Source organism: Cebidichthys violaceus, unplaced genomic scaffold, assembly GCF_023349555.1.
Source record: "Cebidichthys violaceus isolate CVI_PGR_0920_01 unplaced genomic scaffold, fCebVio1.0.p SCAF_13, whole genome shotgun sequence".
Classification (NCBI taxonomy): Eukaryota; Metazoa; Chordata; class Actinopteri; order Perciformes; family Stichaeidae; genus Cebidichthys; species Cebidichthys violaceus.
In genome coordinates, this window is record NW_027176296.1 from 12,044,611 (window position 1) to 12,058,350 (window position 13,740).

At 42.1% G+C, this 13,740-nt stretch overlaps 2 protein-coding genes across 2 annotated transcripts; one reads left to right on the top strand and one right to left on the bottom strand.

Moving 5' to 3' along the window:
* Positions 1–594: 594 nt before the first annotated feature.
* Positions 595–3,164, bottom strand: rpl36 (ribosomal protein L36). Its single transcript, XM_068707762.1, has 4 exons — positions 3,058–3,164; positions 2,403–2,497; positions 927–1,061; positions 595–720 (listed from the first exon to the last, which is right to left on the bottom strand). Exons 2-4 carry the CDS (start codon positions 2,493–2,495, stop codon positions 631–633), a joined length of 318 nt encoding a protein of 105 aa, XP_068563863.1. The 5' UTR covers positions 2,496–2,497; positions 3,058–3,164; the 3' UTR covers positions 595–630.
* A 1,039-nt stretch (positions 3,165–4,203) lies between these two features.
* Positions 4,204–12,889, top strand: lmnb2 (lamin B2). Its single transcript, XM_068707759.1, has 13 exons — positions 4,204–4,641; positions 5,749–5,885; positions 6,010–6,166; positions 7,088–7,213; positions 7,330–7,428; positions 7,788–7,859; positions 7,940–8,065; positions 8,189–8,409; positions 9,190–9,412; positions 9,570–9,677; positions 10,204–10,323; positions 10,413–10,490; positions 10,921–12,889. The coding sequence occupies exons 1-13, from the start codon at positions 4,429–4,431 to the stop codon at positions 10,954–10,956; spliced, it is 1,716 nt and encodes a 571-aa protein (XP_068563860.1). The 5' UTR covers positions 4,204–4,428; the 3' UTR covers positions 10,957–12,889.
* Positions 12,890–13,740: the final 851 nt, after the last annotated feature.

Genomic DNA, 13,740 nt, shown 5'->3' on the forward strand with positions numbered 1-13,740 from the left:
AAAGTGTGAAGGATTTATTTGTAGTTTAGTTTTCATCAGTGTATAATGACCTGAAACAAACATTTTGTTTGCCTTAGCTTAGAAATACATTAACCCCAGGGCTGTGGGCAAGAATGTGGTGATGACAGATCATAATACAGGGGTTAGGATTCAATATATTGCGATATCTAAGCAAGGACATATTGCTTTTTTAAAATCAAAATGTTATGAACACACCATGTGCATCAAATCCGAGTAAAGACTACTTTTTTTACACAATTATAACAGTGAGATCTGTCTTTGCATTTATCACTGTGTATTATCAAAGCACTACTTTTTGTTTGATCTTAGCCACTGTCTCACCAATCTTCGCATACAAACTATTCAAAATCTACTGTTTGAGAATTGACACAGTATCACAAAACATAATATTGTAACACTCAAGTGTATCAATATCTTAAACTAAATAGCACCACTGTGATCACCATGTTGCTATTTTGAATGTTTAATGATAATTTTCCCAAAAAGAAAGCCCATCCTCCTCCACATAGAACAGGCTCAATGTGGAGCAGGGATGCATGTACATGGACAAAACAAACGGACCAGCAGTCTGGGTTTTGTAGTTTAGCAAACGTTTTATTAAGTGACAGATTAGTCCTTCTTGGCGGCGGCTTTCCTCATGGCAGCCAGCACGTTGCTCAGCTCTTCTCTCTTTCTCTTGGCACGAATGTGAGTGCCGATCTGTGGAGGATATACAGCAACGTTAGACTGACTCATTCCTCAAACACACGACTCAGAGAAAAGCTCAACACAAGAACGAGTGTCAAATATTAACTCTGCATTAGAATAATAAAGCTTTGTGTGAAAGTCCATTTTCCACCAGGCCAATAGCGATAGTAGAGGAGAAGAAACGGGAACATGCTGCTACAACCAGTACGCCAACTCACCCTCTTCTTGATGAACTTAAGGGCTCTCTTGTCCTTCGACACCTTCAGCAGCTCCATGGCTCTCCTCTCATACGGAGCGAAACCGCACACTTCGCGGATCGTGTCCCGGACAAACTTGCTGTGTTTGGTCAGACGCTGTGGAGGAAAGACAGCTTTTAAACATGGTCCACTTTATCTGAACTGGGATGACTACAGACTCCATTGATAACATATATGATATCTTCGGTGGTGTATGTGCAGCCTGGAAGTAACACTGAAAACATTCCTCATCAAACTTTCACATCAGCCCTGTGAGCCACAGCTTTAAAAAAGGACATGTAGCAGAAGTTGTGGATCTTGAAATGGTTAACGTTGTACTAATTTCATGAGAGAAGTTAACGGTCAGCTGCAGGATTGAATATCACCAGAATCATGCAGCGTTCACACTACCAGCGACAATCATGTTGCAAATCCTTTTGGATGGAGGCTGGTGACATGACCCAACAAACTGACGGCCGACCACAACTTGAGCCGATCGTTAGCCGGATCCCAGTGCCATTTAATGACAAGAGAGCACTTTAAGGGCGACTCGACAAACACTAACGTCTCTGTCCTTCTTCGGACTGCGCTACCCGCCATTGGCCTGGTTTGGACGTATTGGGTGAGAGGCACTGTCAGGTCTTTTCGTTGTCATTTTATTCGGCGACCGCCATCGAAGTTTACATAATATTAATATCTATATATCAAAGAATCTACATGTCAATTTTCATGAATAGATATGGTCATTTAAATATTTAATTACTATAGGAAAGTGACAGAGAAAGCAGTAAGAACACTTGAGTTGCGTTTGGGTGACGATCTTTTACTCCAAAATTGTCTTTTACACAGTAGTGCTAATATGCTTGTCTTTTGAACTACAGTCCCGAATGTGTTGACATTATTAATGGTAATTTAGGCGATCCTGGAACAAGTTAATATCCCCGAAAAACCAGCAGCGCCCAGTTAGTCCGAACCAGGACTAGAGCGGCACACTGCTAATTAGTTAGCATCCTTTTACCGACCCTGATAAAGGCAAAGCTTAAGTCAATAATTAAAACAATAATCAGTCAGAAAGGTAAGATTAAATCAACTGAAAACATTAAAAATGTCCATTACATGGATTATTGTAATGTTAGTGAAAAACTGGACCAGGATGCTAGCTGCCCACGCTTAGCAGTTTTGTTGATCAAAGCTTGAACACAGCTCAAGATGTGGATGTAATAATGAATACAAATCTTAACCGATCTGATGTGAAGTTCAGCTGTGAAACGTTCCGTGTCTGTTCCTAATCGCACATTAATCACCTAAAAGCTGAAGATTTCACACATCTGTATGCACAAACTGCAAAACGTCATGGTGTCATGTGTGGCATCTGAAAACTACAGTTCATGATGTAGGAAAGAAATGCTGAACAAGATGTCCAGTAGTCACTACAGTCAACAACAGACAGATACTCACCCCACGCCGGCGGCTGTGTTTGGGAGCAGTCACATTCTTGGTGACTGGATGGCCTTTGTTAAGGCCAACAGCCATAGGGTAGCGAATAGCCATGTCTACAGGAAAAAGCAAACAAGCATGAGGACAGACGCTAACAAGTGGTTCCCATTAGCTGCTTGGGGACTGACACTTTGGAATGGACCGAACAACAGCATTTCACTGTAAAAGCACAACTACAGCGCATCATTCGCATTGGTCAACTGAAATAAGGCATTATGTTTCACACGACACAGGATGCGAGAATTACCGGGTAACATTAGGAGTGCGGCAGTAACACAGTAACATGAACGGGAAAACGTAGTTTATTTGCATAAAAATGTAACTTGTTTTATTTTGTCTCCGTACATACTGCATCGTATCGCGACTGTAAATATCGTTAAATACGGAATAGTTGGCTTCTTGAGTGCGCTGAACGAACAGAAACATGGATGCTGGTTAGTCACTGACGGGGCTACAAATTTACAGCTATTTCACTTGTTGTTGCTCTATAATACTGGGCTCAGACGTTAGGTGAAGTCATTAGTTAACCGTAGCTTCAATTTGTTCGGTAGAAACGGACGGATGGCGGAGATTAGCCTTGGCTTTTAGCTGATATTTTTCAACATTTTAATCTTACCTGCTGTCTACGATAGCGGTCAAACCGGAAGGACTGCTGGAGGAGAAAGGCGGGGTAATGAAAGGTTTGACCCGGAAGACACTTCTGCTTGTGCACCACTAGAGCAGTGCCCCGACCGGCCGGGAAGAGGTACTGCTGTTTGATTTGTGGTCCAGGCTGGTGGAAGTACCAAAGGGGTTGTTTGAAACCTTAATACTGTGGATGTAGAAAAAGAACAAATATGAATTCTGATGATATGTTTTTTTAAAGAATTCCGTTTGAATGAAGACATTATTTATTGAAATATTGTTTAACAAACTAGAATATGAGGCCAAGAGTGTACTGTTGTGCATTCATTTTTGCATTGTCCAATTGTAAAGATGTTCTGGTAAAACCTATGTGCTTTCATAACTAACACTATTGATGACAGTTTTGGCTTGCTTTGGAGAATGGTCTCCTGGAAAATAACACACAGAAAAACACTTTTTTCTTGTCTTCATTATGTGTTCCACTTAGCTTGAGCAAAACTAGTTCAACAAACTAAACTACATAGACACATTTTTTAACTGAATTGTATAAGTAAAGTGATTATTATCTGTAGCAGCTGTCATTCTCAACTCATTCATGGATGTAGAATATTCCTTACGGTGTACAATTGCATGTATGTATATGTGATTGTAGATTCTTAACAAGAATGTGTGTGTGGATGTTTTTTGAAATTTATTTTACAAATTGCACATCTACATGCCAGGGAGGGCAGCTGCAACTGTAGAACAATATAGAAAGAAATAAAAACATACAAAATGTAAATGAAAATAAAAATAATATTAATCAAAAAGGGAATATCTGTGAGCACGAGCAATGCATGCTGTTAGTTTTCAGGGCCTTTTTGTTAGAACGGCGTTTAATAGTTTTATGTACAGTTCAAACTCTTTCTAGCTCGTAAACTTACATCTATGTATATAGAATTTGGCAATAATAAGCAATAGATTTATAGTATTTAGCCCGTCATAGGTAAAGAATCCAAATATAACATGTTAAAAAAATAATGCCAAATCTTTGTACTTCATTCTTGCTAAACAAGAAGTGTGCATGTGTGGGTTTTTCCTCTCTTTCCCATTCTCCCATCATCCATTGCGAGGCAGGAAGCGGTCTCTGCTTTTGGCGCGGTCTTGATAGAGGGGTCGGCCATCTTGGAATCACATCAGTGTTTCAGCGGGTTTTACTCTACTCTGAGACATTGCATGAGCACTCGACTCATTGATTGACCTCCAATTGCTGATTAAGGAGATAAACTGGTTTTGCGTCCCTGTCTAACGACCGGAGTAGATACGTGTATCTTTATTGCTCACGGAGTGAAGAAGCAAACTTAGGATTGTTGAAAGAACCGTCATGGCGACAGCTACCCCAAGCCGTGAAGCTGGCCGGACGGCGGCCTCGACACCCCTCTCCCCGACCCGGATCTCTCGCCTACAAGAAAAACAAGATTTGCAGCACCTGAACGATAGGTTGGCCGTTTATATCGACCGCGTTCGGTCATTGGAACTGGAGAACGACCGGTTGATGGTCAAAGTGTCCGAGAAAGAGGAAGTGACTACTAGAGAGGTGAGTCTAACAAAAACGAGCCAACTATTCTTTCAGCCGCAAACCACCTGGCCAGTAACGTGAACCAGAGCTCCAGCGGAGCTATAGAGCGTTAAACAATACGTCCACGTGAATAGATGGATAGGAACTAACCCTCGTTAGTTATAGCTGCCCATTTGCAATAACTTAACTTTGTCACAGTTAATGAAGCACGCGCGATCTACATTCAAACGTAACGGAACCGGGAAGATTAAGGCGGGTGGTTCTGCGCGCCAATCTATAATATGAGCGAGTTATGATTTTTGTCTTTTTGTGCAACTTCACATCATTTGACGGTTAAGTGAAAGCGCCAGGCAGAGACTTTAAATTATGTTTTAAAGTCATACCGACTCTGTCTCCCGGCAGCTTCCTTCTCTCTATAGTATGCTTTGGATTATCATTACCGGACCCTCTAATTTCACTTGTTCCCTCCTGGTGCTGTTCTGTTTGTCATTACACTGGTAATATGTCAGAAAATGTTGTGACCACAGTCATCTCAGCCGTGAAATGTTTGCAGCGAAATCCAGTCCGTCCACTAAATGCTGGTACTGACAGCACAGTGGACAGAATAAAGCCACTTAAAGCAGCTATTGCCTCTCAATGGCTCTCAACATGGCTCGCAGCAAACGGCGCTAACAGTCCAAACAACGACAACAGAGCTAACAGTGTTTTTTTTCTGCTGTATTAATACACTGAATGTGGCATAGAGAACCTTTTAAAGTACCTGAACTGGTGGTGGAATATATATCTGTCGGTCTCAATGCCTCCTGTCCGCTACCGGGGTCTACATGTGTTTTTGATTGTCTTGGAATGTACATACCCAGGACTCACAAGAAGGAGTTAAGCTAGTGAGTGGGTCGTCCTTGTGAAAGTACATAAAGGAATTGAGAATTGTAGACTATAAGATGGTAAATGGACTTGTACTTATATAGCGCCTTTCTAGTCTGCTGACCACTCAAAGCACAGCACACTACACGTCATTCACCCATTCATACACTGAATGTGTGTGAATAGTGTGTTGTCATTTTACTTGTATTTAACCCAGCCAGGCCATCTATGACAGTAATGACTGTGTGTCCCTCTCTTTAGGTGACCGGCCTGAAGGCTCTGTATGAGGCAGAGTTAGCTGATGCTCGACGGGTTCTGGATGAAACTGCTAGAGAGAGAGCCAGGCTCCAGATAGACCTGGGCAAGGCTCAGGCGGACCTGGAAGAAACAACACGCAGGTGATATATACAATACACAGGTCACCTTGTTTGAGATCAGATGAATCTGGAGACCAGATCAGTGTTTGTTGTCAGCGAGCAGTACGAAGCCATAACTGCGTTCTCCTCTGTCCATGTGTTCCAGTGCTAAGAAGAAGGATGGGGATCTTGCTGCAGCGGTGTCCAGGGCCAGTGGTCTGGAGGGCCAGCTGCACAAGAGCGAAGCAGCTCTTTCTACAGCTCTAAGCCAGAATGCTGCTCTGACTTCTGAGCTGGCTGATGTCAAGAGCCTGTTGGCTAAGGTGAGACGTCTTTCCTACAGGACATTGTGAGACTGAAGGGGAGCACTTCCCCAGAAGAAAATGTTGTACATTTTTAAGTTAACTGCATCATTCTGGTGGATTTAGATACCTGAATTAAAATGCTAAGTCTGTGAAGAACTTTGTGTTCTAGTATTGGTGAAATGTAGTACTTAGTACATTTAAGTATTTACGTTCAATGTTGAGGGTATTTGTACTTCAATTGAGTATTTCCATTTTCTGTAACTTTATTAGTTACTAGTTACTTTGCAGTTTCAGATTCTTAATATAAAATATATAAATGGTGATCTGTTATTAAGTAGTATATAATTAAGTGAATAAAGTAATTAAAATGAGCTCCACTGTTACCAGCTGCAACATTAGTGATGAACTCATGAATGCATCAATAATCCACCGTAATAGATATTATTCTGAAATGGTCCATTCTGCACGATAAGTACTTTTACTTTTGGTTCTTGCAGTATATTTTGATGATCCTTTGCAGTACTCACACTTAAGTGACATTTTAAATGCAGGAAGATCGGAGTGCTCCCTCATGATTACATCACTCACTGTGATGGAAATTAAATGAAAAATCTGAAGGTATACATATTTAGGTTATTACACGTCCAAATTGACCATCGTAGAATAAGTAATTATTTATATAATACCCCACATGAAGACACAGATAAAGACACCCGACATAAAGAAGTGCCGACAGGGAACAATACAAAAACAAACAGATTCAGGATCAGTCAATTAGAACCAAAAACTGAATCCACGCTCATCCCACCGCTCCCCTACTCAGAGGACCTGAATCCACACCGACTTTGAATTCTTCTCGGTTCTTCTATCACGGATAGCTCATGAAGGCTCCGTCAGTCCAATCTATGTTGAGTTTCCTTGTGCTGATATTTCTTACAGGCAGAGGACAGCCATGCTGTTGCCAAGCGCCAGCTGGAGGCGGAGACACTGATGCGTGTAGACTCGGAGAACCGCTGTCAGTCACTGAGTGAAGAGCTGGAGTTCAGGAAGGGCATGTTTGAAGAGGTAAGAGTGTGTGTAGGCCAATAGCATGGAGATAACCCTGAATCATTGTTTCCCTTATTCGTGTAGAAATGAATAATAGAACTATTGGTCTAGCTAATCGTCTTCCTTGTGTTCAGGAGGTGCGTGAGTCTCGGCGTCGAAAGGAGCACAGGGTCGTGGAGGTGGACTCTGGACTCAGACACGACTACGAGTTTAAACTGGCATCGGCTTTACAGGTATGTTGGGATGAATAGTGACCGCTTTCATATCTGTGGGGGGGGGCAATAGAAGCAATATATGGATACATATATAGTAATATCAGTGATGAAGAATGCAAATATGGGGTTGATATGAATATATGAAATCCTTATATACTGTTGGTTGCTTGACAACAGCGAGAGCCAATCGCAGAGGCAAAGCAGTGAATGCCATGAGTTTCCCTCCACACAGTTCAAAGTGTCTGTGGGCGCTGCATTTCACCCGTTAACCCTCTGAACCCCAAAATCATTGAAAATCATGTTTTTCTCAAATAATCACCAAAACTAGAGCCTTTGTTTGAGAATTGGTAACAGTAATGTTTGTGTGATCCCATCAGGACCTGAGGAGGCAACATGACGAGCAGGTCTCTGTGTATAAGGGGGAACTGGAGCAAACCTTCCAGGCCAAGGTGAGCCACAAATCCTTTTCTTTTTCTTTTATCTCTGAAGCGTTGACTCACTAACAAAGTCCGTCTTGTTCTCACTCCAGCTGGATAACGCCAAGGTGTCCTCTGAGATCAATGACAAGGCAATGGGCTCGGCCAGGGAGGAGCTGCAGGAGTCCCGTATGAGAATAGAGAGCCTTGGGTATCAGCTCAGCGCCCTGCAGAAACAGGTACTGCTGTGGAACACAAACCTCACCATGTCAGGTCCTTGTGTTATTCAGCTTCAGCGTTTCTATTGCTAATTAGCTTTATTAATGAATGGTCATGCTGATTGGTCACTTGTATGTTGTAAGGCGGCTGCCTCAGAGGATCGCATCAGAGAGCTGGAGGAGCTTCTGTCAGCCGAGCGAGACAAGCACCGCCGTGCCATGGAAGGAAAGGAGCAAGAGATGAGCGAACTGAGAGACCGGATGAACGCTCAGCTCAGCGAATACCAGGAGCTGTTGGACGTGAAGCTCGCTCTGGATATGGAGATCAACGCATACAGGAAGCTGCTGGAGGGAGAGGAGCACAGGTACAACACACACACTATGTGAAACAGCTAAATGTTGGAGATGACGGGGTTCTCCAGACGAGAAGTTTGACTGAGTTTCCCCCATGTAGTCGGTCATTGCTATTTTGATTACAATCATTATAACTCTCTGACTAATGGAATGTTGTGGGACATAACGTGCAATTTCAGGAAACTGCTCACACAAACAACTTCACACATGGCTTCCTTGGGTCCTGATTAGTTGCGTCACAGACCCGACTACTCACGGTCAGACACACGTCGGTGAAACACACTCTGGTTCACAGGAGAACACACGAGGATTAGGCCTTTAGGGCGGGGCAGCCGGCGTAGTTGTGTCCTGGTTTTCCAGTAGACGGTGCAGAGAAAACGTGTAAACCAGGTTGGAACTAGCAAGAACAGATCTTTTGTTGTTGTTAGCGTTGTGGCTTTTCGGTCCTTTCTGTCGGTCCTTAACAACACAGGCCCTGCTGTGTAATGGGGGGGACAGATAGGATTACAGGTGGAGATCCACCAAATCCGTTGAGGTATGTGACCAATCCCATTCATTGATACGGAGAGCAAGAGAGCCGGCCACGAGTTTCATGAAACGGTTGACGGAACATTTGCTGTATCGACCTTTGCATTATCATGACTTAATGCAAATGAAGTCCTAGATCGAACTAGGCAGTGTTGATCAATAAGTTTGTCGCCCAACCACCTGCAAGCCGGACTGTTTTGGGCCCTGTCTGGATTTGGTGTATCTCCAATATTAACTCTGGTGACTGGTTTTCCCCTTTTCAGACTGAAGCTGTCCCCCAGCCCGTCTGCTCGAGTCACCGTTTCCAGGCTAACAGGATCCTCCTCCTCCCGCTCCTCCAAAAGAAAGAGGTTGGAGGCCGAGGCTAAGGATGTGCCAGAGGGGCAGCTGCTGGTGTCTGAAGAAGCCACAGCGAGCGGAGCAGTCACCATATCACCCACTGATATGGATGGAAACGCAGTCACACTGACCAATGATAGCGCTCAGGTGAGTAAGACTGGCCTCATAGTGATGCAAAGACTCCATTAAGGTTGGATTTATTCAACTACGATGGCAGTAAATGCTGGTCATTACAGGTAGAATACAAAGTGACCCTAAGGCCTTCTGTCAAAAGTTCTTGTATAAGTTTTCTTGTGTGTTGTAGGACCAGCCGCTGGGCAACTGGAGGTTGAAGAGACAGGTGGACGATGGGGACGAGATCGTCTACAAGTTCTCCCCAAAGTTCGTCCTCAAGGCTGGGCAGTCCGTGACGGTGAGAAATATCAAGAAGACAAGTTGCTACTCTTTATCGGGGCTGAGCCATTCAGCCAATTCTATATGTATAAGCATAGAGTATGTTTCTATGTGTCTATAGGAAATAACCGAACCGTGCGTAATCAAATTTTCTGATAAATTTGAGTTAGCATGTGCCTGTTATTATACATTGCCTTGAGGCGTCTTAATTGTGTATCAAGGTATATTGATATATGATTTAATCACGATATGATTCTATTAAAAGAAAACAAATTATCGCCCACCCCTACTTTGTTTAATATAGGTGTATAATATAATATATGTATAATTTGTATCCAGGCTTAACGGTTCAGTTCAGTGAATGCTGTAGATGTTACAGTTCACACCTCTGTCTCAGGGTGCTGATGAGCTGAGGTTGAGATCCCTCCGTGGTATAAAAAGCAGCTGATTGATGATGTTTAGGAGTGTTTAGTATCGGCTAATGTTATTTCTGTGTCTGCGGTCTTTGAACATGTGATGTATTAACCTGCATCGTGTGTGTACAGGTGTGGTCTGCTGATGCTGGCGTGGCCCACAGTCCACCATCTGACCTGCTGTGGAAGAGCCAGACCTCCTGGGGCACAGGAAATGACATCATCACCACTTTGGTCAACGCTGATGGCGAGGTAAAGATTTAGTGCTTTGATTTGGTTGCTGGCTCTGGAGCTCTGCACTGGGCTGTGTGTTTTGAGTCATGAGTCTGACTGTCCTGCAGGAGGTGGCCACGAGGAGCGTATCCAAGACTGAGGTGGAGGTCGAGAACGGAGAGGAAGAGGAGGAAGAGGCAGAAACGGTGAGTTTCATCGAAAGGTGTTTTTATTATTTTGTCCACACCATTTATATCAAAGAGGCCAGTTCCATGTTCGTGGAAAAACCAAACGGTGGTTGATATCGTGCTGTCAGGTGTTTTATCACACCTCAAACCACAGGCGAGCTCTGATTAGTTCCTCTTTCTGTATATGCTACAGTTGACTCCCAACCTCTACTGAAACGTGACCGGGGCTCTGTGTTAGTCCCTTCATAAAGATGCATAAAAGGATGCTTGTGAATGCTACGTGTCACAGTGACAAATGCCAGTTCAGCCGCATTGCATATAATCAAGTCTGTACACCAGACCGTAAAATACACACACACACACACATATATATATATATATATATATATAAAAAATATATGGCTGATAAAATGTTCCTCGTGATAATCTTCATCGTTTCTCTCCACAGGGAAAGGTGTCCTCCAGAGAGTGTGTCGTCATGTGAAGCCTTCCCCTTCCGTTGGCTTTCACTTCCCCATTCTATATATTTTTTTGATATGATCTTGTCCATTTCCTCATCATTGTTTTTTACTGTTCAAGACAATATAAGAATGTTTGGACTAATTGACTCTTTTTACTGCCCTTTGCATTTCTGGACCTGCTGTAATGAGTGGTTTTCCTAAACACTGCTAGCAATGCTAACAGCTGCGGATCAGACTGGTGTTGCAGCTGAATACTCCCACCCCGACCAGTAACAGTACTCTCATGTCGGTGGTTCACTAGTCTAGAACACATTCTGTAACTGTTGCTCAGGAATCAACTGAAAGAACCTTTTGAGTTCCTGAGACGAAGCGCCATAAAGATATGATGAGCTCCTAACTTTAGTGTTAAACCATGGGCAGGTCTTCATTACAGTGTTTTTTATCCATAATCAAAGCTTTTAAGTGTTTCCCATCTATAATAAAATGTTTGTGTGGTTAGATAGATTTCCTCCTATTTATGTCTTTCGCAGAAAAGCCAAGTCAATTTTGTATCATATAGCCCAATATCACAAATGTTCCTCCCATCATAGCTGAAGTCCAAACCTTTGGTCCTTACATGAGCATCCCTCTGCTGCAAAGACAGCCGAGACATGTGACGGTCCGTCTGCTGGCTCGCTTTAGGTATCCTAACAGCATTCCTCCGAACAACACAGTGGAATGAAAAGCTTTACTGCCCCCTGACATCTGAGGAGTGGTCACCAGCTTCAGTGGCTGATGTGTAACCGTTCTCCAGGGAATCACTGATGTCAGTCCTCTCTCAAAGTGATAGGAGCCTCTCCTGTATGAGAGGTTGAGTTAGTAGGTAGGTCCACAGCCAAGGAACTACTTTAACTCCTGCTTGTGTGTCCATGTGGCTCTGTTGTAATAAGAGTCTGTCCCTGATGGGACAGAACGAAGCAGCGTGACTGCTGTGAGTCTCAGAGGTATTCTGTTACGAGAAGCCTTGTGACCGGCAGAACATTGTACTCACAAGGTACAGAGTTGTCCTGTGTTGCATCACACACACTGTTGCTCTCAGCCTCGTGTGCCGTCTTGCAGAAACTCCATATTTTCTTGTGTGTGCTTTACATCGCTAGTTATTTTTCTATAGAGTACTCGCCTATGTAATCACTTTGTCACCACCATATACTTCATTTCTTATTTGAGTGTTTTGGGATTTGGGATGATTATGGTTGGGTGTTTATTACCTTAAAGATACTTCAAGATACTGAACACTACTGCTGCAGTGTTCTGTCTCCTCGGCCTCAGACGGGCTTCTTGTCCAGCTGACCGGCTCTGAAGTGTGCCAGTGTTCGATTAACTGACTCATTAAAGTTAATACTGTACGGCTCTGACATATGGAATGCTAATTCAGTCCCTCCAGGAATTTTCATGATTGTAGCACAAGAATGAATGTGTATTGAGCGGATCTCTGCAATATATTTTTAAAATGACCAACCTTTTCATGAACACTGGTCACTCTCTTTCAAATCACTGTAAGTTCCATTGAGATGTCAAATAATGAAGCTTCAGTCTCAACAAGAACAACTTTCTTTGATCTACATGTTGCATATTAGTATGCATGATCGTCCTTAAACAATAGCACAGTTTGCAGCTGAGGTGTAATTTTTTAACTTGAATCAGAAATTAACAAGATGGCCAACTTTGGCCAAAATGTATGTATTCAGGAGTATTTTTGGAAAAGCTTCTGAGCCAGTAAGCTGTGTCCCTGGAGGGGCTGTTCCCCGACTCGGTGTGACCAGTTGTGCTACAGTATAGATGTGACTTTGTGATATTTCTGTTGACAACATTTAACCTGGGAGGGGCAGCATGCCAAATGTGAGTTTTCATTCATGATTAACTGTTGTTGAACTACTTTTTGTACACACAATAAAATAAATGTTTTACATATACACAGCTCATGTCCGTTGTCGTTATTAATACACATACACAGTGGTTCAGGGCAGTGCCACCATGGCAGACGGGTTTTCCTTCTATTAAGATTATATTTTTAAAAAGCAATTCCTAAATGGAAAAAGTCATGCGTTAAGGTAACATGATGTGTTCCATATTTCTGTTTGCATTTCTAAAAGAGTTGACCAAACTCAACCAGTGGATTACTCACGTTAGGATACTCTCGTCATTTTGTTTTCTGAAATGTTATGTTTGAATATGTAAATGAGGCATTATGTAATGCTAACTTTTGGTGTATTTAGGTCAAATCTACAGATTCATTTTCATGTTTTCTTTCCACTCCATCTGAAAGAAGACATTTCTCACAGTTGATTGACATCTGTGATTCGAGCTGTTTCAGAGCACTATGGCGAGGTCTAAACCACTGTTATAAAAATCAGTAAGATCATTAGAAAGCTTACTTGGCTGCTTGAATTTACTGAAGAAGAGTACATTGGAAATAAGACATCACTGTCCTGCTGTCTGATAGTTTCCATTTAGTTGTTGCAGAAAGAAGACAAGCTATCCAAATCATCAGCAGACCCACTTCTACCTTTATCCATCCCATCTCCCAGACAATACTATTTTATTTTGGGTATATATATATATATATATATATGTATATATATATACACATATATGTATATATGTGTGTGTGTGTATATATATATATATATATATATATATATATATATATACATACATATATATATATATATATATATATATATATACATACATATATATATATATATACATACATATATATATATATATATATATATATATATATATATATATATATATATATATAC